This window comes from Chroicocephalus ridibundus, chromosome 3 (assembly GCF_963924245.1).
Source record: "Chroicocephalus ridibundus chromosome 3, bChrRid1.1, whole genome shotgun sequence".
NCBI lineage: Eukaryota > Metazoa > Chordata > Aves > Charadriiformes > Laridae > Chroicocephalus > Chroicocephalus ridibundus.
The window spans coordinates 91,175,997-91,199,760 of record NC_086286.1 but is presented as its reverse complement, the minus strand read 5'-3'; the positions used below and the strand labels follow the sequence as shown (position 1 = coordinate 91,199,760).

At 42.3% G+C, this 23,764-nt stretch overlaps 2 protein-coding genes across 10 annotated transcripts in view; one reads left to right on the top strand and one right to left on the bottom strand.

The window, feature by feature from the left end:
• The window catches only part of UBE3D (ubiquitin protein ligase E3D), an 86,981-nt gene extending 81,305 nt beyond the window's left edge, over positions 1-5,676 (bottom strand). For all 3 annotated transcript variants that reach the window (XR_010070420.1, XM_063330099.1, XM_063330097.1), the window contains exons 1-3: positions 5,555-5,676; positions 5,194-5,405; positions 2,766-2,856 (exon numbers count right to left, since the gene is read on the bottom strand). Coding sequence is in view for 2 of the 3 variants with exons in the window: in XM_063330099.1 (XP_063186169.1) it covers positions 2,766-2,856; positions 5,194-5,405; positions 5,555-5,616 (365 nt within the window). In the remaining variant the exon portion in view is untranslated. The remainder of the gene's footprint in view (positions 1-2,765; positions 2,857-5,193; positions 5,406-5,554) is intronic.
• A 6,612-nt stretch (positions 5,677-12,288) lies between these two features.
• DOP1A (DOP1 leucine zipper like protein A) overlaps positions 12,289-23,764 on the top strand; it is a 68,317-nt gene continuing 56,841 nt past the window's right edge. For all 7 annotated transcript variants that reach the window (XR_010070419.1, XM_063330073.1, XM_063330070.1 and 4 more), the window contains exon 1: positions 12,289-12,371. The gene's annotated coding sequence lies outside the window, so the exon portion shown is untranslated. The remainder of the gene's footprint in view (positions 12,372-23,764) is intronic.

The window sequence follows — 23,764 nt, the reverse complement described above, 5'->3', positions numbered from 1 at the left end:
CCTGACAAAAATACCACAGTAATATCTTCATTAACAACAACAACAAAAAGAATAAAAAGGATAATGCAATCTTCATTTAGATTCAGATTCAACTTTTAGAAGTCACATACACAAAAACACAAATCCCTTTCCTGTGGGCAGCTGTATGGACCAAGCAGGCTGCTCCAGGCAACACCAGACTTTGCTTTCATTATCAGTGTTGTTTTTAACTTACTTTCTTTGGTTACACACAGTGCCAGCGGATTTTGTAAGCCAAGGTTTGGAACCACTGCTTTAAATTGTAAAATTACTCTTAAAGTTGTAAAATGCTCTTAAAGCTAGAATATATACATGTGGCTATAGAAATACCAGTTTGGTCATTATGAGTCTGTAGTCAACACCTTCCTGCCCGCAGTTCCTATAGCCATTCTGTGATCCCCCTACATGTGATTTTGTTAAGGATGGAGAAGTACTGATGGATACCGTCCACATATTTACATTTCCTTTAACCTGTGTTTTCTAGAAAACTGTTGCACTGGGAAGAAACTCAGCCCCTTTACCAAAACAATAGGCAATGGCTTCAACTGTGTGCCCCTCTCTCACAATTTTCTAGATGTGCTGTTTGTTGCAGAGCTGTGCTTTCTGCTCTCTGCCTAGTTTCCATGAATGCTTTCCTTTTGTTCCCTTATTTTTTCTGCTGTCACCTGAAACCTTTACGTAGAGTTTCTTGATTCTACTCCTTACTTAAAACTTGCCAATACTACTTTGCTTATGGTGCTACTTCACAAATAATCACACAGCTGCTAAGGCAACAGTTAGATACCCTCCCCTTCTTGCAGTTCTCAGACTATTCTTTTCTGAAGATGCCCATCCTTCCCACTGTAGTTTCTTGTGCCTTTTGTATCATTGATTGGGTGAAAGCAAAATCTTTTCTAAAAACTTCCTTTCTACATCGACAATACATTTTAAACTGCGCTTGCCCCACCTGCAGATGAAAGCTGGAATAACTCGTCCTGCGATCCAGCTTTACCATAACTAAGATCACCTCTTGGCACCACCCATCGCTGTCTTCACTCTCTGTGGTCTTATATATCGCCTAAGACACAACCACAATCCTTACATGGTGGGACCTTAATTCTGGTGTTGGCCTAATGACTGGTTATTTGTCAGCCTTGCACAATTATGTCCAATGCTATTATGGTTTAACCCCAGACAGCAGCTAGGACCACGCCACTTGCACAGTTCTCTCCCTTCCCCCTTAAAAAGGCAGGGAGAAGAGGGAGAAAAGGAGGGTGAAGGAAAGGAAAAAAAAAAATCGTGAGCTGAGATAAAGACAGTTTAATAGAACAACATCAGAAAAAGAAAATATCAATAATAATAATGGTAAAAGAATACACACGATAAAGTAATACAACATAAGTCACTCCCATTACCTGATGATCGGTCGACCAGCCCGTCCCAATTAATGATCGCCGATACCCACCCCCTGGCTAACCCCAATTCATATATTGAACATGATGTCTATGGCATAGAATATTCCATTGGCCATTCCATTGTTCTGTCTATGCTCATTCCCAGCTTCTACGCGAAGCTGAAAAAAGTCCTTGGACACTATAAAAATCACCTAGCAACAACTAAAACAGTATGTATTATTAACATTCTTTTCATACCAATTCTGAAACACAGTAACCACTAGAAAGAAAATTAACTCCATTCCAGCTGAAACCAGGACAAATGCGAAGACAAACACTGAAAAGAAAAAAAAAAAAAAAAAGTCTTCATTCCTATGTATTGCTTTTAAACTACAGAAACAAAAATTCCGACTGTGTCATGTTACAGGATGCAAAACTAAAAGATGTGAACTCCATGCATATGAATTTGGTGAGCTGAAATTCAGGAAAACACCCACTGACACACAAAAATATCAAAGCGCAGCATCTTTGGAAAGCAAATATTACTGACTAGAAATTAGAAGCTTCATTACTCTACAAATGTGTCAAAATAAGAGTTATTGCTAGACTTTCTGATGAGATATTTCAGAAGAGAAAGCTAGGAAATCCTTACTCAGTTACATTCAAACCAGGCATAAATCCGTATGTATGACAAGAAAGTAACAGGAGGTTATAGAACATGCCACAGTTGTATTACCATTTTGAATATTAGGAGTGACACAGATAAAATGCTGCAAGTGTGTCTCTAACAACTCCAACATATCTGGCTGAAGCTGTCAAAATTGTTCATCAGAAGAGCTAGAAAATGCAAGAGCTTTTTATTAAATTTCTCATTCACTCTGCAGACTTTGTAAGGAACAGAGATAAGGCAAAGTCACACAGCTAAGAAACAGCTCCTGTGTTTACCAAATTCAGCATCCCTTAACTATGTGAAGGTTGGCTTTGCTTAACAGATAAAAGTGAGTTGTGGTCAACAACCCCATTCTGAGCAGGCACTCTGTAACTATGGCACGATAACAGAAATGTCTCACTCAAGGCATAGCACAGAAGCAGGAAAAGAACTGAGATTTCCCAGCTTCCAGAGCAATGTACCAAACTCTCTTTGTATGTTACTTCTACTTTCTAGCCAGAATAAAATCAAGAAGTAAATGAATAAATGGTGAAAAACTCTTTCAAGTCATTTTGCTTTTAGTCATCCATAGTGCTTCAAAAGTGTTCTCATCTATCAGTTTCAAAATAAATGCCTTTTAGCTGTCTCTCTAAGTACGTAAAATAGCATGAATACCAATCACTATGGCATTTATTGCTATAAATACAAGACACTGCAGTACTCACCGGTCTTTTACTATGATGTCACCACAGGATTGACAGTAAAAGACATAACTCTTCTGGGGTTTCAGACTTTCCCTCAAAGTATGAGCCAAATCTACAGAAAGAAGAGGACATATTAATCTCCCAAGTTGTATAAAATTTTCAGTCACTTGTACATAAAAATCCTTCCAAATACTTCAAACTTCAAAAAATAAGAATCTAACAGACCAAGCAAAATGCTGACATTTTAAACACAACATTAATTTATTTACCTGTAGAAGCAAGTAATTAGATTTAGAAAAACTTGCCACCTCCACCGCACGCTCCATATTGCTGAACAGGAATTGTATATATGAATAATTATTTTAAAAGTGCAAATCCTCTCCACAGGGGGAGCTGAGATATTGGTATCATTACAGAGATTGCATAGATTAAAATTCAATGCTACTCTTGTGTAGTAATAGTTCTGCTAATCTGTGTCTCAGCAATATGAGGGTACATCCCAATATGTAACACAAAATAGCTGCCGGTGTGGAAAGGGCACTAGTTTTAAAATTTTCAGGCAGGTAAGATACAGAGCCACTGTGGTGTCACGCAAGGAATAGATAGTATGCAATACCCTCTGCAGGCCAGCAAAGCAAAAACGGTCTCACAAAAGCTGGCTCAGACAACTTTTCCAAATTAAAAGAGGAGCTATAAAAGCCTCCACAAATTATCAAATAACATCTGGTGGAAGAAAAGTAAAACTGTAAGCCTAGCATTACGTATGAATAGGTTTTGCATTGCCCACTTTCTATAGCTTAAGAATCAAGGTATATTCTCAGCACTGGCATTCAGTATTTAATATGTAAATTCAGTAATGTAGTTGCAACCACAAGTGAAAAGTACTTTAAAAGGTTACAGAATTTCATAAGAGACAACTAGTTTTGCATACTAATATAAAACATTAAAGGCTGACTAAGGTTATCCAATATATATGTCAATTACCATCTGGGTCACATACATGTTTTTCACCAGATTTCACGTACTAATTTCAAAGGTAAATTTTTAAAACTTCACCTTTGATCTTTTTAAGCATGCCTCATTAATAAGACACACTAAATACTTTTTGTATAATTGAACTGTCAAAGCACATGCATAATTACAGATTAACATACAGAAGCAACCTCAGCATACCATAAAATCAACAGAGTATTCCAGTGTGTTTCTGGTGCTGAAACCACTATTGTACCTCACATACCTTAGTGGTCATTTCTACTTTAAAACCACAGAATGACAGCTTTGTGTTATTGAATATGTCTTTCTGTGTCACATGCTTTTAAATGAATGCAAATAAATTGAGCTTGGATGCTAGAATGAAAGAAAGCAACAGCTATACTACCATGCTTCCTATTTATGCAATCACGTCCTAGACCTGAATTAGTATCATGGAAATGAAGGAGGTAACTTTGCAGATGTTACCTGCAACATTAACGCCTGCAAACTCAGGCTGTGAGAACAGCCTCCAACACAAAATCACAATCCTTTACAATTAAGTGGTCGATGGCAACCTTAGTACTATAGCCTGGATGAATCATATTACTGCATTTTCAGCCACCAAACACAAAACAGGAGGGAAATAAAATAATTTTGAATATGGGAAAGCACAGGGGAGGAACTCAGAGCAATTCTCAAACTCCTACACAAAACACTCAGCAAACACATTTCCCTTTCATTCCAACACTTTTTGCAGTTTCGATTTTTGAAACTGACAAGTTTATTAAATTTTATGGGTTCCTGTTTAAATCTTCTTATCAGAGCTACAGAGAGATTTTTAGAAAAAGCAACAGCATACACACAATGCAAACCATGAACTCCAGTTGGTTTGGTGGTTTGTTTTCTTTTTGGTTGGGTTTTTTGTGCTGCAGAATCATAGAATGGTTCAGGTTGGAAGGAACCTTAGAGATCATCTAGTTCTACTCCCTGCCATGGACACCCCCCACTAGACCAGGTTGCTCAAAGCCCATCCAACCTGGCCTTGAACACCTCCAGGGATGGGGAATCCACAGCTTCCCTGGGCAACCTGTGCCAGTGTCTCATCACCCTCACAGTAAAGAATTTCTTCCTAGTATCCAATCGAAACCTCCTCTCTTTCAGTTGAAAACCGTTACCCCATGTCCTGTCGCTCCTACCCCTCGTCCTGTCGCTCTACTCCCTGATAACGAGTCCCTCCTCGTCTCTCCTATAGGCCCCCTTTAGGTACTGGAAGGCTGCTATATGGTCTCCCCGGAGCCTTCTCTTCTCCGGGCTGAAGAACCCCAACTCTCCCACCCTGTCCTCCTAGGAGCGGTGCTCTTAATCTCTGTTGGCACACCATTTAAAATAGTAAGGTCCCAGGAAAAGCACCGCACCCTTCTTTTAAGCGGCAGGCCCACTTTCCCCCCGCGCCGCGCGGGCCCCGCCCCGGCCTTACCGGCGGGCGGCGACGCCGGGCGGCGCAGGCGCAGGCGCATGCGCAGGTGGAGGCCGTCGCCGGGGAGGCGGCGCAGGCCGCGGGTGGAGGACGGGGCCAGCCTGACCTCTGCCGGCAGCGCCGCCGCCGCCACCGAGCGCCCGCCGCTCCTCACCGCCAGGCAGTCGGCAGCCACCGAGACGTCCAGCGCCGAGCTCGTGGGGTCGGCCTCGCTGGGGAGGCAAAGGAAAGGGTGTAAGCGTTTATGGCTCAGGGCGCTGACAGACCCGCCGCCCCAGCGCCCCCCGCCCCCGCCGGCACCGGCCGCTCCGCACGGCCCGAGCGGCGGCAGGAGGGCCGCCAGCCATCGCCCCCGCACTACCGGATAACCAGCAAGGCGCTCTGCGTCCCCCGCCTGATCTCCAACAGGAACCCTCCCGCCATGCCGGCAATGGAACGGCTCCGGCCGCCCGCGCGGGAAGACACCGGCTTTTCCGCCGCCCGCCCGCCACAGCGCCGCCTGCTGCCGGGCGGCGGACACGGCCCGGTGGCAGCGGCGGGACGGAGCGGCGGGGCGACTGCCGCCCACCCCGCCCTCGCCCCGCCGTCGGCGGTGGGGTCGGGCCTCGGTCCCGTCGGGTCGTGAAGCCCCGAGGCCTTGCACAGTGTGCCCGGGCAGCCGCTCCGGGCTCGGCTGGCCTCACGGGGTTTTCTCATGGCCAGCCTGAACCTCTTCGTGTGTCAACATCTGCCTGTCGTCTCCTGTCCTCCTGACACGCCACTGTTGCGAGGAGCCTGGGTCCGTCATCTCAGGCACCTCCCCACCGGCACTGGGTGCAGTGGTTGACTTTCACCCCAAAAGCCATCTCACCTCACCGTGCTCCAGCCCACAACATCCTCATGGTGTCCAACAAACTTGGTCCTGTTTACAGACGCCTTCCCTGCAAGGGGCATGGGGGAACATTGGGCACCGTCTCCTAGATGTGTTCTAATCCAGTGCCAAGTAATGGGGATAATCAGTCTCCTTGATCTACGGGCTCTGCTCCAGGATGCTGTCAGCCCTCATCGCTGCTCGGGCCAGCTCAGCTTGCTGTCCATCAGGGTCCTCTCCACAGAGCTGCTCCCCAGTCAGGCACTCCTGGTCTCTACTGGTGCCCAGGTCTCGTCCTTCCCAGGGGCAGCAGTCCCCCATGATAGCCAGGCTTTGTGACAGAGACTTCCTTGGGTTGTATTCATCCACTTATCCTGATTGGGTGGTCTGTAACATGCTCCCAACCAAGGTGTCACCCTCACTGGCTTCTCTTCTGATCCTGAGGTACAAGCTCTGACCCATCCCACTGCCCAGCCCATACAAAAGCTCTACATACCCAACATGAAGCTTCATAGAGAAGGCAGTATTATTGGTGCTTATGTGGATAAGCAGTTGGGGGCAGTAGGCTGAGGGACGAGCAAGCCTTGGCAGTGTCCTTGCAACATGTTGGATCCAAGCCCCCAGCAAGCAAAAAGCCCAGACAGCAAGTCAGGTTGGTAGATAGGGTCCTCCATCCCTCACAGCAGGGTGTTACCCGCTGCTGTCATCCACCACTTTCTCCTGGTGGTGCTGCTGTGTTGTTCAGGCTTGGCCAACTGTGGTGCCTCCCAAGATAAGCCTTTCTCACTGTCATCTGCTACCAATGCATGGAACCTATACTCCAGCTGCAGATCTGCAGGTGGAAAAGGAGCCATCCTCCTGTTGCTAAAAGTCACAAGCTTCCAGCTTTCCCCGTCATGGGAAACCCTCCATTTCCCTATACCCGACCACTATCTCTAGCTGCCCCTCCTTCTGTACAGTTTGGGCTCTCACTTCCACGGGGTCTCTGGGAAGACCCTGTCAAACCTTTTTTCATCTCCCCTGGTCCTGCACAGTCTGCTGGACTCCTCCTTGAGCTCCTTAGATTGGCAATGACTCCTCACCACTGCACACATCCAGCAAGCAAGGGCACCACCTCTGCAGGGTGGTCCCTGCAGCTCCAGGCCTCCGAAGCTGCAGCCCCCCCTACTAGGTCTGGCTGATATGGACTTTCCTCACAGCAGCCCGTATGATGCTGTGCTTAAGATTTGCGAGCAAACAGGGCTGATAACATACCAGTGCTTTAGCTGTTGCTGAACAGTGTTTGCACACTGTCAAGGCCTCCTCAGCATCTCACTCTGCTCCCCCCAAGCAAGCAGGCTGGAGGTAGGGAAGAGGCTGGGGCAGGGGAGAGGTAGGACAGCTGACTCGAATTGACCAGAGAGATATTCCATAGCACATAATGTCATGCTTGGCCATAAAAACTGGGGGTGTAGTCTTTCCAAAGTCGCTGTTTCTCAGAGACTGGCTAGACATCAGCCATCTGATTGTGGGAGGTGGTGTGATTGTATGTTTTTGGTTTTTTTCTTCTTTCCTTCAGTTGCTAAACCATCATTATCTTGACCAGCAACTTTTCCTGCTTTTGCTCTTTTGGTTCTACCCCTGCGGAGCAGCAAGCTAGAAGCTCGTTGAGGTGAACCCACCATGCCCGCGAAAGCTCTGTCTGAGCAGAGGCCTCTGCTGAGCCAGGGGCTGGCTCCTGTGGCGTGTCACTGCACCACCACCCAGCCCCTGCCTTGTGAACAACCCCCTCCCCACTCTTTCTTGCAACATTACAAGTCTGCCCGAATTCCTGCCAATCCATGTTCTCCCCGCTCTTAAATGCTGTCACATTGCACTCATACCAAATGGACCCATGGCACCGGCATGTGCTGCTCTTGGGGTGAGGCTTCCTACTGCCTCTCAGAAGGTCTTTTATCAAGAGACTAAGTCCGCCCTGACATCCCTGGGTGACTGTCCCTTACTTAGCTCATGAGCACTGTCACCACCGCACGCTTCATCCAGCACGTTGCCATCACAGTGTATGCTGATGGTCTGTATTTGAGGACACCAAAGAAAGAAGCTTTTGCTTTGGAAAAAAACCCAGTCTTTTGCAATGTTAAGTGTTTACTTTCTGTGAAAGTCACAAGACCTTTTGCAATTGCAGAGAGTTATTTGAAAACATGATCTGCAAAGCTTCAAACAAAAAGGCAGATTTGCACATTATTTTTATATCAATTTACTATCTTAGACATGATTACTTTGAAGTAATCTTAGTCCTTAGAGTTGGCAAAACCAAGTAGATGTCTTAGGAGAGCAGATGGAATAAGGTTAGATTTTGTGGGGAAAATATGGCAGACAAAAGTCAGCTAAACTGTCTCAACCAAGTATTTTTTTTTACAAAGCATTAATTTATTCAAGCATTCTAAGGTGCAGACTATACTCTCTAGATACTGTTCTGAGGGTGGTATTTTGGGATTTTGTTGTTGTTGTTGTTGTTTGTTTGCTTTTTTAAGGAAGAAAAATTTTTAGTCCACACGCTGGCTTTCATTTCCAATTACTTCACAAACCAATGTACATATTGCAGGTTAAATTGTTCTGAGCAAACAGGTCACACGTCAAACATAAAATCCATGTAATTATATTTAATTACTTCTAGTATTAGTAAAAGAGCCTTGGGCCCTGACTTTACACAGGCTTACACAAGGCTACAAAGTTATGAATAATCTTAAGTATTCGATGGGCGTGAGCTTCATTTATTCAAAATTGTCTATTATAGGTTTCTCACCATTTCTGCAGTGAAATAATTACACAGAAATTAAGGTAAATGTCCTACAAAGCAACTGCACCTAGCATCAGTGGTGCACCTAGCCTGATATTTTGACTCCATCAGTAAAAGGAGGTATTATTTAGGAAGAGCTCCTTAGTGTGGTCACTTACTGGTACTTCCCCTGCATCTCTCATTGTATTAGGGATGCTGCAGGGTACATCCCTGCCTATTTCCTTCAGTGTCCACTTGCAGATGGGTTTGCCATCAATATGAGTAATGCTTCCTTGAACCTATGGATAGTGTCCAAGTCCCCAGCCTCTGGTGGCAATGCGTTCTGGAAGTTCACTATCTGCTTTGCAGAAAAACATTTTCTTTCCATGTCTCAAAAATGATCTTCCAGTATTTTCATGAGGTGCCTCCTCATTCTCATACTGTGGGATCTGGCTAACAACAATTTTGTATCTTTCATGATCAGTCCTCTCCCCTGCCTTCTCTCTCCACATCGAACAGTCCCAGCCGTTACTGCTCTCGCTGTAAGGCAGTGGCACCATCCCTCCTCTGTGCCTTCCCTGACTCCTCCATGTCCTTCTTGAGCCATGAAGTCACGAACTGATGCAGTAATCAATCTGAGGCTGCGCCAGCATTTTATATAGCAGCCAAACGACTCCCTCTATCTTGTTCTCAGTATTCTTCCCGATACTGTACGCTGTTTTGTGGGGCTTTTTTGATTACCACAGCACATAAAGTTGATGAGACAATTTCAGAGAACTGTTTGAGAGCTCTGAGTTGTAACTGCTGCTACTCCTAAATTCAGCAAAAGGGAAGCTTAAGAAACTAACTGCTTTACAGTGCAGGAGCATGTGAAGGCACGTAGATAGTTACTGAAAGTCCCATCACCTCTGTGAAGATCACCACTTTTAAGTAACTCCAAAAGCACCACCAATCCTAGCTAAGAATTAAATCTCAGAGGCATTTTTAAGTATCTTCAAAGAAAAATAAATGTAAATGCACTATTTTAATGGGAAATACATGACCTGTAGACTCATACTCGATACCTCAGAAAACCAGTGGGAATTGTCAGCTTTCCAAAAAGTAACTGTTTCTCACCTACTGAATCCTGGAATAGTTTAATGAGAAAAGGAATCACATTTCCTCTTCATTATTATCCCAAGTCCGGAGAACAAAATTAAGCTTCATAAAATGCTGGCTGATAACATAAGTCACCAAGTAGAAGATTTATAAATATTATGAGATTTTCCCCTGGCAATATTTTAGAAATATTTACTTGTCTTCATACAAAGTCTAAAAGATTTATTATATAAGCTGAATGCACTTTTTTTTCTTCTTGCAGTTCCTTAAGTCATTTATAACCATAATAACTGTTTGCTATTATGAAGCCTGGTTAAATTTGAGAACCATAATGACTTTGAAACCAACAGATTTCAGCCTAAGAACTGTACCCTTCATACTGTGGACCTGGTCACTTAAAAATCACTCTCGCAGTAAAAAATTCTCTCCAATATCGTCCACATGGGCACCCCACACACCTTTCTGCACAATAAGGACTCAAGCACACTAATGACAACAAATTTGAGAAGATGCTAAATACAACTACTACTACTATCATAGAATCATAGAATGGTTCATGTTGGAAGGGACCTTAAAGATCATCTAGTTCCAACCCCCCTGCTATGGGGGCAGGGACACCTCCCACTAGACCAGGCTGCTCAAAGCCCCATCCAGCCTGGCCTTGAACACTTCCAGGGATGGGCAAAGGTAGCCTCTCTGGGCAACCTCTTCCAGTGTCTCACCACCCTCACAGGAAAGAATTTCTTCCTGATATCGAATCTAAATCTCCCCTCTTTCGGTTTAAAACCATTACCTCTCATCCTGTTGCTACAGTCCCTGATAAAGAGTCCCTCCCCATCTTTCCTGTAGGCCCCCTTTAGGTACTGGAAGGCTGCTATATGATCTCCTGGAGCCTTCTCTTCTCCAAGCTAAACAACCCCAACTCTCCCAACCTGTCCTCCTAGGAGAGGTGCTCCAGCCCTCTGATCATCTTTGTGGCCCTCCTGTGGGCTCACTCCAACAGGTCCATGCCCTTCTTATGTTGGGGGCCCCAGAGCTGGATGCAGTACTCCAGGTGGGGTCTCACCAGAGCAGAGTAGAGGGGCAGAATCACCTCCCTCGACCTGCTGGCTACGCTTGTTTTGATGCAGCCCAGGATGCAGTTGGCTTTCTGGGCTGCAAGCGCACCTTGCTGGCTCATGTTGAGCTTCTCATTCACCAACACCCCCAAATCCTTCTCCTCAGGGCTGCTCTCGGTCCATTCTCTGCCCAGCCTGTATTTGTGCCTGGGATTGCCCCAATCCACATGCAAGACCTTGCACTTGGCCTTGTAATATCATCAATATATATAATCAGCAATATAATGTGTAATATTTACAGAGGGATCTGGACAGGCTGGATCAATGGGCCGAGGCCAATGGTATGAGGTTCAACAAAGCCAAGTGCAGGGTCCTGCACTTGGGTCACAACAACCCCATGCAGCGCTACAGGACTGGGGCAGAGTGGCTCGAAAGCAGCCCAGCAGAAAAGGACCTGGGGGTGTTGGTTGACAGCCGGCTGAAGCCAGCAGTGTGCCCAGGTGGCCAAGAAGGCCAACAGCATCCTGGCCTGTGTCAGGAATAGTGTGGTCATCAGGAGCAGGGAAGTGATTGTCCCCCTGTACTCGGCACTGGTGAGGCCCCACCTCGAGTGCTATGTCCAGTTTTGGGCCCTTCACTACAAGAAAGACATTGAGGTGCTGGAGTGGGTCCAGAGAAGGGCAACGAAGCTGGTGAGGGGTCTGGAGAACAAGTCTTATGAGGAGCGGCTGAGGGAGCTGGGGTTGTTTAGCCTGGAGAAAAGGAGGCTGAGGGGAGACCTTATTGCTCTCTACAACTGCCTGAAAGGAGGTTGTTGAGAGGTGGGGGTCGGTCTCTTCTCCCAGGTAACAGGCAATAGGACAAGAAGAGACAGCCTCAAGTTGCGCCAGGGGAGGTTTAGGATGGATATTAGGAAAAATTTTTACACTGAAAGGGTTGTCAAGCATTGTAACAGGCTGCCCAGGGAAGTGGTGGAGTCACCATCCCTGGAGGAATTAAAAAGACGAGTAGATGTGCTGAGGGACATGTTTTAGTGGTGGTTTTGTCAGCGTTGGGTTGATGGTTGGACTTCATGATCTGAAAGGTCCCTTCCAGCCTAGACAATTCCATGATTCTGTGATTCTCTGTTTCCTGATGTACCACCTGCCTTCCATTTCTACCTGCGCTCTGTTCGCTGAGCTATGTGAAGATGAGGCAAAATAAACATGCAGACGTACATATATAATCCCCTTATTATTTCCATCGCCACCCACACGTCACACTCGCTCCTTGCCGAGGCCCGCCAGGGGGCGCTGTGTGGCGGCGCGGTGTGGCGATTGCGGGGGGGGAGGCGCGGCGCGGTGCATGCCGGGAGCTGTCAGGGCGGCGCGGGGGTGCTGGTGGCGGTCGGGCTCTTCCGGCTCGGGTCGCTCAGGTAACGCCGCTCGCCCCCTTCTCTCCCTCCTCCTCCTCCCGGTGCCGGTAGGCTGCGGGGCCCGGCCCGGCGGCGGCCGCTCCCCTCCTCCTACCCTGTCGCCGCGCCTGTGTTGGGGGAGGGCGCCGCAGCCGAGCGGGGTCCGCCCCTGGAGCCGAGCCGGCCCTCTGGTCTCCTCTCCCCTCCCCGGGCCGGGCCACGAGCACCGCCGAGGAGGGAGGGCGAGGGCCGGGCCGGCCCCGAGCTGGCATGGGGGCGGGTGGGCAGGTGCCGAGGAGCCTGGGGGAGAGCGGTTAGCCTGTTAATTGCTCTGCATCAATTAACCTGTGGCACCCGGCGCGCCCCGCTGCCGCTCCGTGGTCTGCTCTCCGCTCCCCGGTGCCGTCCCTCCGTAGCGCAAAGCGGGCCCCGGGTGGGTTTCGAGGCTGCAGGGTTCCCCCCCTTCGTCGATCCCCGTCCCGATCCCCCTCCCCGGCCCTCGGGCGCTGCCGGCGGGGCCTGGTTCCGCCCTTCATGGAGAGGCTTCCTCCGGGGACCTCTCCCCGCCTGGGAACAAGCCCGGCCTTGGGCTGCCGTAGCCGTCCTGCTTTGACCTTGAGCGAATAAGGGCTGCGGGCCTCTTTTGGGTGGGATTCCCGGCTGGCTGGCTCGGCTGCTGGAGTGGTGGCGTGTGGTGTTTGGAAGGATACGTGGGGCTTATGGCTGGCTGTAGTTTGTGTAGCACGGGGTTAAATTTCATCTGTTGACACAGGGATGGCCTTAAATCTTGTGATGCCTGCTTAAAAACCATAAGTATGTGACAGCTTCTGGTGTTAAAGGTTTTTTTACAAGTAACGTTTGCATACCTGTAATAATAACCAGAAAAACCCAAACAATTTAGCTCTTTAAGGATCCTAAAATATATGGGGTGCAGGTTTTGATGAGCTTGTTCTGGGTGACTCAACCCTTGTGTTTTCATTGCTGATAGCAAGAACCATTGCACTCCTGTGTCTTCTTTCGATATGCAGTAATACTGAATGTGTTATGGTTCTCGGATTAACTGCATAATGTGGTACCTGAATTCCAGCTACAGGAGTGTGAAGTGGTGGGAAGACTCTGTCTAAATAGTAATGGGCAGATGCTTGCATGAAATAAGGGGGTGTAATATAAGGGTGAAGATCATAGTCTTTCATTTTGTTGACAAGCCTTGCTCTGTGCTTATATGCTTATGCTGTCCTGGCTGTCAGATTTGCTTATTTTTTGTGTGTGAAATATTGGTAACTTTTCAAAACAGGCTGAAATACAGTAGACCTTTTGCAGGTCAAATAATTGTGTGGTGTCTAAATATTGTGATTATCCAAAATGTACAGTCATTTTTAATATAACATTGGTGAATGTCATGTGGAGGAGTGTCAGTTTGGGAACAGGCAGAACGTCAACAGTATAATTCCTGGTTTTGTTTTAATTGAAATGAGAATAGGCACTTTTGGAAATCAAGCTAAGTAAATGAGAGATGAGGAAGGAGAGACTGCATTTCTGACTTACTGAATGTCTTACTTTTCCAACTTGTTAGTAACACCCGTGACAGTAGATGTTTAAACAACATTTTGCAAAGACAAGTTATCCTACGTCTTCCGTTAGTGATGTGGCTATGCATTCGAGTGGATGGTTATGTTCACAAGTTAGGCCATGTTTATACTGGTAGTGCTCTTCTTGTGTAAAAATACTGGCATGGTACACTGACCACTAGAAATACTCATCACATGCACAGCAAGCTATGCGGGTAAGAATGCAGTCTGTCTGGTGTGAGTGGGCTCAGCCTGTACTCTTCTGCCATTGTGCCCTGTTTGAATAAGGGGAGGATACTTCCGTGTGTTCATCTCTGGCTTAGTTCCCTTGACCAGAGTTACCACTGTCCACCTTTAGTGTCTTCTCGCTTAGCTGGGAATGACTGCTTAGGCAGGGCTGACTGAAAATGCTTATTACTATTCTACTTTTGTTTTATTTTTTACTTTGGCAGAGCTATATTATATTAAATATGCAGTGTGTAGAAGAGAACCAAGAAGAGGTATGAAGTATGTTGTAAAAAAACTTGTTTTGAACATTGTTGGGAAAAACAGGAGATAAAAAAGAGACTAAACTAAATGATACCTGCTAAAGCACGAAATAGAAAATGGTAGTAATTTATTTGTATGCACATATATTGTCTTTCAGGTGAATAATCATATTGCCCTGACTTTGTAACTGAAAAGAAGTTGAATGATAAATAGAAACAGTAAGTGATATGTTTCTCTCTGAGAGCTTGGGGAGAAGAAACACTGCAGGCTCAACCATTTTTGCCCAATAACTGAAACAAGAAATGAGAAGAAAGCACCAAAGAGACTCAGTAAATGATTTCACTAGTCAACACATCCTTATATTTATCATAAACTTGTACTTCAATATATCCATAAAAATCATGTAAAGCTGAGGAATGCTGCTTTGCCTAATTTGGTTTCTAGTATCATTTGCAAAAATCAGAAGGGATTTACCCTTATATTTATGTCTTTTCTGGCTTACTTCTGAGGATAAGGAGAGCAAACAAGTTTTGATCCAGCCACTGTTTTCAGAACAGTCAGAAAAGCATTCTACTTTACAAATTCCTTTGAAATCTGTCTGCAGAATATGTAAAATCAGATGCATTGTAAAATATGACCTTAATCTAGATAGTGCGTAGGTGTACATATAACGTATGACACTGCTTCAGAATTAAAATCAGAATAAAGTGATAGAAATGATTTGGAACTTGAAATGAATGAATTAGTAATATCTTAAGACCTCAGGGTATAATAAAAAAAAAGCAAGTTGGACAAAGTCTTGCCCAAATGCATTGTATTAAAAGGTTACCTAAGTAAGGCAATGTTAAGGATATGAGAAGTTCTGACATGTTTTTGTTAAAAGAAATATCAGGGTGGTTTGGCAACAGAACTTGCCTGAAGCTACATACTATGAGAACGATGGGTATGGATGAATAAAAGGTTCATCTAAATCCTCATTTCTAAAGTTACTGTGAGCAAAGAATAAATGGATAAATTGTCAGGCCACCATTTATTTTTAGTTTTTCTTTTAAGTTGGTAGATTCCAATACAAACCATGTATTGGAATATTTAAAGAGCTGTCATAATGTGAAGGTGCAGCATTACCCTGGAAGCAAGGCTTCTCTCTCAGCAAAGGATAGTGCTGCAAGCATAATGTAAACTCATGTAGGTCCTTTTTTTTTTGTCTACCAAACCGAAAAGTATTCGGAAGTTGGCAAACTCTCCTTTAAAACAAAGTGTAGTACAAATATAAGTTTAAATGTATTCATACTGTTTCGAGTTGTTTTTCCTCATTACATTTGCTATGGCTTTTTTGTTTTTTTTTTTTTATTTTTTATTTTAACTGTATTACTATATGAATTGGATTTACTGGTTTGCTGAGAGTCAAAAAACAAGCAAGAAAGAAAAAGAATACCTCAATACCTCTTCTGCCAGTAAACTCTTGGAAAAGATCGGAAGAGGAGAGTTAGCTGGTTGAAAAGGAATTATTTTCAGAGAGGATACAGTGACCATCTGAAGGCATGAGGCTGAAACACATAAAAGTGAGATAAATTGCAGTTTATTTTAGAAAGCTTACCTTGTTGCTGTGCTTGAACACCTGGAGAGGAGGTAACTATTTGAAATCATGTACGTACTTATTAATCAAAGCCTAGTCGGTGCATGTGAGAGCTGGGTGGTTGCACTGTGGGACGGGAGCAGCACAAAGCTTATGGCGCTGGCATGTGGTACGGTAGCCACAGGAAGGGTACGATTGCATTCACACCAGAACACGCTCATTTTCTCTTTGCTAATGATTTTTCCAACCCACCAAGCTTGTGTGGTTACCACGGGTTTGTCTGTGTCAGGTAAATACCTTTCATATTCTCTTTAGAGTAATCCAAACAATTCTAATACGCAGCTGTGGGATCTTTATGTGAAGGTGGGGAAACTGCTAACTGCGCAATGTTGTAGGTTTCACTGTGGATAGCTGAAAAAACGGTCTACAAACTCAGGACACGAGCCAACTTTTTTCATCATGGCAACAACTTGTTTTGGACCAGGGAACACTAGGTGATACACTATATACAATGTTGTACTTAATTTCTGAGCAAGGATTTCGTGTTGCTGTTTGGCTTGGCATTGTCAAAGTGACTGGTTGACTCCAGGAGGTTACATTTTGTATATTAAAAAAATAAAAAATCTTAAATCTTATAGTCTGCGTTTGGGATGTCAGCCTGGAGGATGAAATGAAGATTTTTTTATTTTATTTTTTTTACACAGATTGTTTACATTTCTTTGACAGATGCATTGCTGCTATAATTTAAATCAGGTATAAAGATGATAACTCTGTGAGCTGAGATGAAATGATCTTTAAGGAGGAAAACCTCTGTAAACATGTCAAGAGTGCAGGTTAAATTCTAGGTGGTTTTTTTTGTTTGTTTTTCTTTCCTTCAAATGTGTAATTGAATAAAAGGGAAATAGTGACCAGTTCTCAATCTGGGTTGAAGTATTGGTTGTTTGAATACAGTGGTCAACAAAGGGAAGAATGGGACAAGAAGAATACTTGTGAGCATTGAAGGATAACCACAAGTTCAAGGAAGGATTTCCTCATTTTTCTCTATTTGTGTTATTCTGACTTAAATTGCATCTGTTTTTTTAATATGACATGTTAGCTGTTTTGCATACTTTAAAATAAGAAGCATCGATGTCTGTAGTTCTGTTGATTTTTAGATGTAAAATGCATTCTGATTAAGTTATAATATAGTAGATTGATAACTCAGGAATCATTTGTTTATAGAAAGGAAAAAACATGGGAAAATATTATTTTAGGAAGAAGAAAATATTTTCAGTTAATGGTTGACCTAAGTTATAATGAAGAAGATGCAAATCATCATCTTTCATTTACTGAGTGACATAAGTTCAGATCTGTGAAATATGAGTGCTTAATTTGATCTCAAGGAGAATATGGTCTTTTAAGAGTAGAAACTTCAGTATAAGTAAGATTCCAACATTTGTGTAATACAAGAGTACTTAACTCTGGAAAAGATGATGTCTTCTACTGAGTATCACATTGTCACTCGGGCATCTGTTGTATGCCACTACAGTGCTTTCAGTGGCTTGTATGTATTTATTTTGCTTTATTCGGATTTTTTGAATTAATTTTTAACTGCTATATGTGGTTAAAATAATTATTTGGCATTAAGTCAAAGATTATTTTAACAGAGGAAACCTTTTATGGTTTTATTACAGCAGTGCTTGGAGATCCTTGTGGTGAACAGGGCTCCTTTTTGCCTCATACTCTGCCACAAACAGCAAGATGGTCCTGAGTAGTATGCAGGCACAAGTGCACAAGGGCTGGAAGAAAAGGAAGCAGTAGTGTTCTGTTGGTGTGCCTGGAATCAAAATTCCAATCTAGTATATCAAACTGTTTTGTAGTTCACCTATTACATATTGAAAAGCTGTAATAAAATGGAAGTCAGTAGAGGGATTAAAATGTTACCCTAAACTCTGTTTTTAAGAGGCAGTTGGAAGAGACATGTATTTACCAATGAGGGTGAGAAGTCTTTGATCACTTTCTTCTCCCCCTGATAAACAGATAGACATAGATTTGATACTTTTTTACTTCTGAAAAAATATCTTCTAAAGCAAATACATTCACCTAGAGATTGTTTATCATCATAAATTTGTTTTCTTGAACAATTAATAGAGAAATTGATTACTGAGAAGGCTTGTTGTACATTCCTTATGAATTCTTAAGCTTGTTATTTGTTCCTCTTCATGAACTCATGTCTGGTGTAATTCAGACTTTAGAATACCATAAAACAGCAACAGCAGAAAGAACATTTTGAGTACCCTATGTATTTCTATCAGACTATGCTCAGTGGTAGATCTACAGTTTTATTGCAGTTGGCTTTCTTTTGTGACTTCCTGTATATACAAAAGAAGAAAAAGTAGACTTACTTTCTTTTTACTGAGAGTTTGGTTTTTGTATAATAATAAGCATAATAAATAATAAACATGTTTTGTGGATACTGAGGCCAAGAGGGAGCACATCCAGTTGGGTACCTAATCTCACCTCTCTAGTACAAGCCATAGGTTTTCTCTCATTTAATTCTTGTTTGAATGAGAATCACTGTCAGGAAAACATCTCATGTTGATTTAGAGGTTGCTAGTATGGGTAACGCACAGACTGTTACGCTGATTTAGATTAATTTTGTCGTGGAAAGAATTTGAACACCTAAAGCAGTGTTGGGGTTTTTTTCTGTGGAAAAATGTAATAAGCTGTTTCCAGTTGTGAATTTTGACTCTGCAGAAAAGTATACTGGGAGGTTATTAATCACAATATTAAATTTTATTAAGTGCTCTATAGCAGGATAGTAATGAAATCGTGGCTAATTATAGTTAATTATACAGTCTGTTTTTTTTTTGTTTTGTTAATTTGGGTAATATGGGGTTGGGTTTTTTATCTTTCATTACTTTACTGAATAGCAGTTGGTCAAAATAACAAGCTCAAGTGGTTCTTATTCTTCAGAAGACATTAGAGATGCCTCTTTGAAAAGTTCTGAAATAAGAGGATTCCGTAGAAAGACAATTTAGAAATAATTAGGTGTAATTGGAAAAACTTTGGTGATAGAAGAATATAGGTGTTTGCAATATTTGATTTTTATCTTAAGAGACTAGCCTGGGATTTGCAGTACTTATTTTGCTAGCCATGCTTCTGAGAGGAAACAAAGCACAATAAATTACCAATTGACAAGGCTTCTGTTTTCCATGTATTAAAATCTGTGTTTGTATTAAGTCTATTAAAATAAAAATATGTTTCTGTAGTTACCAGCTTGGTATGTGGGCAGTGTACACAGCTTAAAAAGCAATAGCATGGTACTGTGAAATTTGAAATTTTTCTCATGTGCTTTTTAATTATCTATTAGTTCTTTTACTGTACATCCCATAGCCATGCTTGAAACAGTGAACCGTTTTGGAAAAGCCTTGAAATATTGCAAAGCTGAAACTCTGAGGAATTCAAAGGGAGCAAGTTTGTAATATCAGGTTCTTGCAGTACTTGGGACAAATCCTGAGCATTCTTCAAGTGACATATGTATGCAGATTTGTGCTCACAGTCATCAGCCCCTTGACCTGTACCAGAAAGTGACCGTTTTAGTACTGCAGATTGATGTGAAGTAGATAAGTAGAGCGATTCTGTGAGACTTGAAAAATGTAAGAGTGGAACAGTAGCAAATAAAACCTGAAGAGGAGCTTTGGGGTACAACAGATATTGGAGAGCTTATGAATCGTTGTGAAGTCTCATAACCTTGTGATTAAATTGAGACAGAATCTACGTGAAAGCTGCTTTTATTGAGTAAGTGTTGACGAAGCTGCTGTTCTTCTCAATCGAGTTTCTTTAGCTTCAGTGAAAACCATTTAGAGCCTTTTAAACAGGTTAATAGATTGTGTTGATGTTAGACAGAAGGCTCTCAGGCATGTGAGTTGTGAAGGATGAGCACTTGCTGTGGAAAACACAGCTGTAGCAGTATCATCTGAACTCAGAGGAAAGCCAATACCACCTCATTGATGAAGGGAATTGAAGAACTCTGTGAACACAGTGTACATACCCCCCGCCCCCCAGCAAAAGGAGATCCACAGCCCCAGGTAACTGCTTTCCTTGTCAAAGTCATACTCGAAGACCGTACAGGCATTATATCAGAATTGTGCGGTATCTGTTTTTTAATCCCCATGAGATGATGAAGTGGAAGGTAGTAAGTACCAAGACCTACTCACAGTTATAAGGAGATAAGCATTACCAGGCTTTAATGTTGTATTGAAATATCAGGGCTGCAAAATTAAATGTGGTTAAATCTGCAGTTTTATTATAGATTAAGAGAATAGAAAAGTATTAGTAAGAATACATGACAGAAAAAAGAAAATATTAAAAACTGTATTTTGGAATTTCTTCAGGCTAAACAAAAAATAAACCTTGTAGGGCAAGTATATTTTTATGTATGAGAGCTAATAAAAATGAGCATTCACGTAGTGGTAGGCTTATAGTGCTAGGTTTATAAAAATAATACATAATATTTACATAGCATGTTCTCTGCATCCCTGGCTTATTATGGCTACTGGTATGATTTGGAAGATAAGTTGCTTAAAATAGACGCTCTTCATTGTGGGAAAAACTATGCAAGAAATTATTTTTGTCCTTGTAACCTCAAACTATATAAAACTTTTTTGTTTTTAAGAAAGAAAAATGAGACCATAATGATAGACTAGTAAGAAAACAGTATGTTTTTTTTTTCTTCTCTATATAAAACTTCATAATGATTAAATTCACTGATAAGATGCAGATAAATTTAAATATCAATTACATGACTAGAGTAAGTTCATTGGTATCAGCCGGCGTGCAATAGACTTGTCTAAAAGTATAGGTTATTCAGTCAAAGTTCTTCATGTTTTTTGTGGAAGAAAACATTCTGATCAGTTAGTAAGTCTGAAAAAAGCTACCTGTTTAGCTCTGTGTTCCTACTGGTTTTGTCTAACCTTTGATAATCCTGAGTCAGTCCACTCTCAGCTTTCAGGCTTTTCAAGCATTTGAGGAAGACAGAGCCCTATCTTCCACTCAGCCATAAGTGGTTGCATTTATGCTTTAGCCGGATAAAAAAAGGATGCTGATGCTTTCTTCACTCAGAAAGCATTATTCTCTGCGTCAAGTTCTTTCTCCATCCTTTGTGCCTGGAAAAATGAGAATTGTACTGCTTTTGTAAGTTGGTCCTTTCTTCTTTTTTAGTGTCAATACTTTATTTTACTTTTTTTTTGAGATCAGACATGGCAGTTGTGCATCTGTCTCTTTGAGAAGTCTGTTGGCATTCTACAGCTTTTGCAAAGCAGATCTGATCTTTTTCTGGGCTTAATCCAAAGAAAGATGTTTATTATAAAATGAAACCACATGAAATACTTTTTTTAAATAAAAAGTGAGATCTAAGTGCTTTATGCCAGTGGGGTATCGTGAAATCTCTCGATTTGGCACCCAGAATATGTTTTTTAAGTGATGTTTTGCATTTCTCTTCTGCCTTGGAGACGATCTGTCATTATTAGTCCGCCATCAGAATCAAGAGTGCAAAAGGCTTGTATTTCTTGGCCTTTTTATTCACTCCTGCTATCCTAGCTCTTTTTCTTCATTTTGTCTGTCCATTTCTTGTTGTTCTTCTTTCTTGCATTTTTCCTTATGATGCTGAGAAACCAGGAAAAGAGCAATATGAGGAGAAAGATAGTAATAAGGGTAAAGAAATGATTAATGTGGAATCTTGGTTGTTCTGTAGAAGAAATGGTAAATGTGACGATGGCAGAAGAAGGGTTTGTCTGGCACCTTACGTGTGCCCATCCATGAAAGGTTAAGGGTGAGAGGCTTCTTGAAGGTCCCTCTCCATGACCCAGAGTGGTGGTATACCGTCTCTGACTGAAGCAAGGATTTTTAGTGTTGTTCTAGCATTAAAAAAAGTGAAGTTTGTAGGATTAAAGCTGGATTCTTATCAATTTATCTTCAGAAGCACCTGCTAATTAAAGGGGAAAAAAAAAAAAAAACAAACAGAAGGGAGCAAAAATCTGCCAGGGCACTTTGTGATTAACTTGACAAGATTACGATCATGAAATTTTGAGCCTGATTTAGTACTGTCTTAGTTCGGAGATGTCGGAGTACAGCTTTCTTCATTTTACCTTTTGGAGTGGTGAAAGGGTAAAATGGTACTAATAGAGACATAGTTTATAGGTTTTGGGGTTGTTTCAAGAACATAGCAAGGAGTTGGCACTCGGGTAGCTGAAAATACTGGATAACCAGTCCTAGGGTTTTATGTTGTTCAGTTAGTGGTAAGTGCTTATGAGTACTGTTGACAAAGTTATTAAAGAGCAGCTTCATAGCCATTTTGGGGAGAACACTATTTGAAGGGAAGGATGGATATAGTACAAATTAAAGATTTCAATGTGTTCATATAAAACACTTAAAATTGATCGTATATGATAAAAGGCAGAAAAGTGTTCATGTTTTTGATGCATCTTGCACAACTGGAGTGTGCTTATTACATGAAGTAATGCAAGTTGAATTGCTAATCTTTTCTGATTGGTCTAAAAAAACTTAAACTCTTTTCCTGAGCTGAATTTAAAGATAAGTGGTTTCATTATCTCCCATCAACTGTAGAACCACCAGAAATCAGAATGTCACTTTTTATTGCTGCTAATTCTTCTGCTCTATTATTTCATAGGCGTTTTTCATTTCAAACAGTCCTGCTATTTTGTCATATCGCTGCTCACTGGGAATAGGGGCCAGCAAGGCATGTTCTCCAGTCATTTTGGAAGGGCTTGCTGAAGCTGCTGTTTTCAGCGTGACTCTATTTATCGTACCTGGTACACAGTCTGATGAATACAGCTTTCTTTTATATGTGTTCCATGGCTGGTTTGGGGTTTTTTGGTCTACTATACTTTAGCCTGTGCTTCTGCACACAATTTTCTTCACATTTTCCTTTAATCAAGACAGAAGAGAGCAGCATCTGCTCAGTGTGAAGCCTCTTCTGAAGCTGAGTATCAGAGAGAATTCCCAAAAGACCTCAATTAAAAGGGGCACAAAAGCTGTCTTTTTCACAAAGATGCTACAATAGGATTTCCCATTGTGTGTTGTAATTGCTTGGGGCTGAAGTAGCTTTAAAAGCGTATTTCTTTTTAATAGGGATTGAATTTCATGAAATAAATAGTGTATGGCCTTTGAGTGTATGAGGTGGTGTTTCTGGAACTAAAGTATCTTAATTACTTGGTGTAGACTACCATGTGATGAAAATATATAGAGCAAATTGCAAAAGCCTCTGATTACAGAACACTAGTAAACATATACTTTTGTTGTGTGTGGGTGATGATAATATAAAACCAAAGTAGACTTGCATCGCTGAATTAGAATACCAGGTCTTGTAAAAGGAAGTGTTGGTGCATGGACATACTATTAACTAGTGTGTGACTCTTGTATGTGTCCTTCATTCTTGTCTTCTGCCTGGAAGTGATTTGGAAAGATTGGTGTCTTCTGTTTTCAGAGAGGCTGATTTGTGGAAAGGTGGCTTTTTCTAGTGAGGGACCCAGAGGAGGAAAAAAAGGAAACAAAAAATCCCTTTCTGGCATTGTTTAGAATAAATGGTGTTTTTTGGAAGGGGCGGGGCATTAATTTACTGGGGGGGGCGTGGTGGTGGTGTTTGTTTGGGGGTGGGGATGCTTGGTTTTTTAAACAAGACTTACAAACATATTATTTTTGACCTCTATTAAGTATTTGCATGCAATATGTTAGGTTTTATTTAGGATTTGCTGTAAACTGATTTCAGATTTATATTTCAT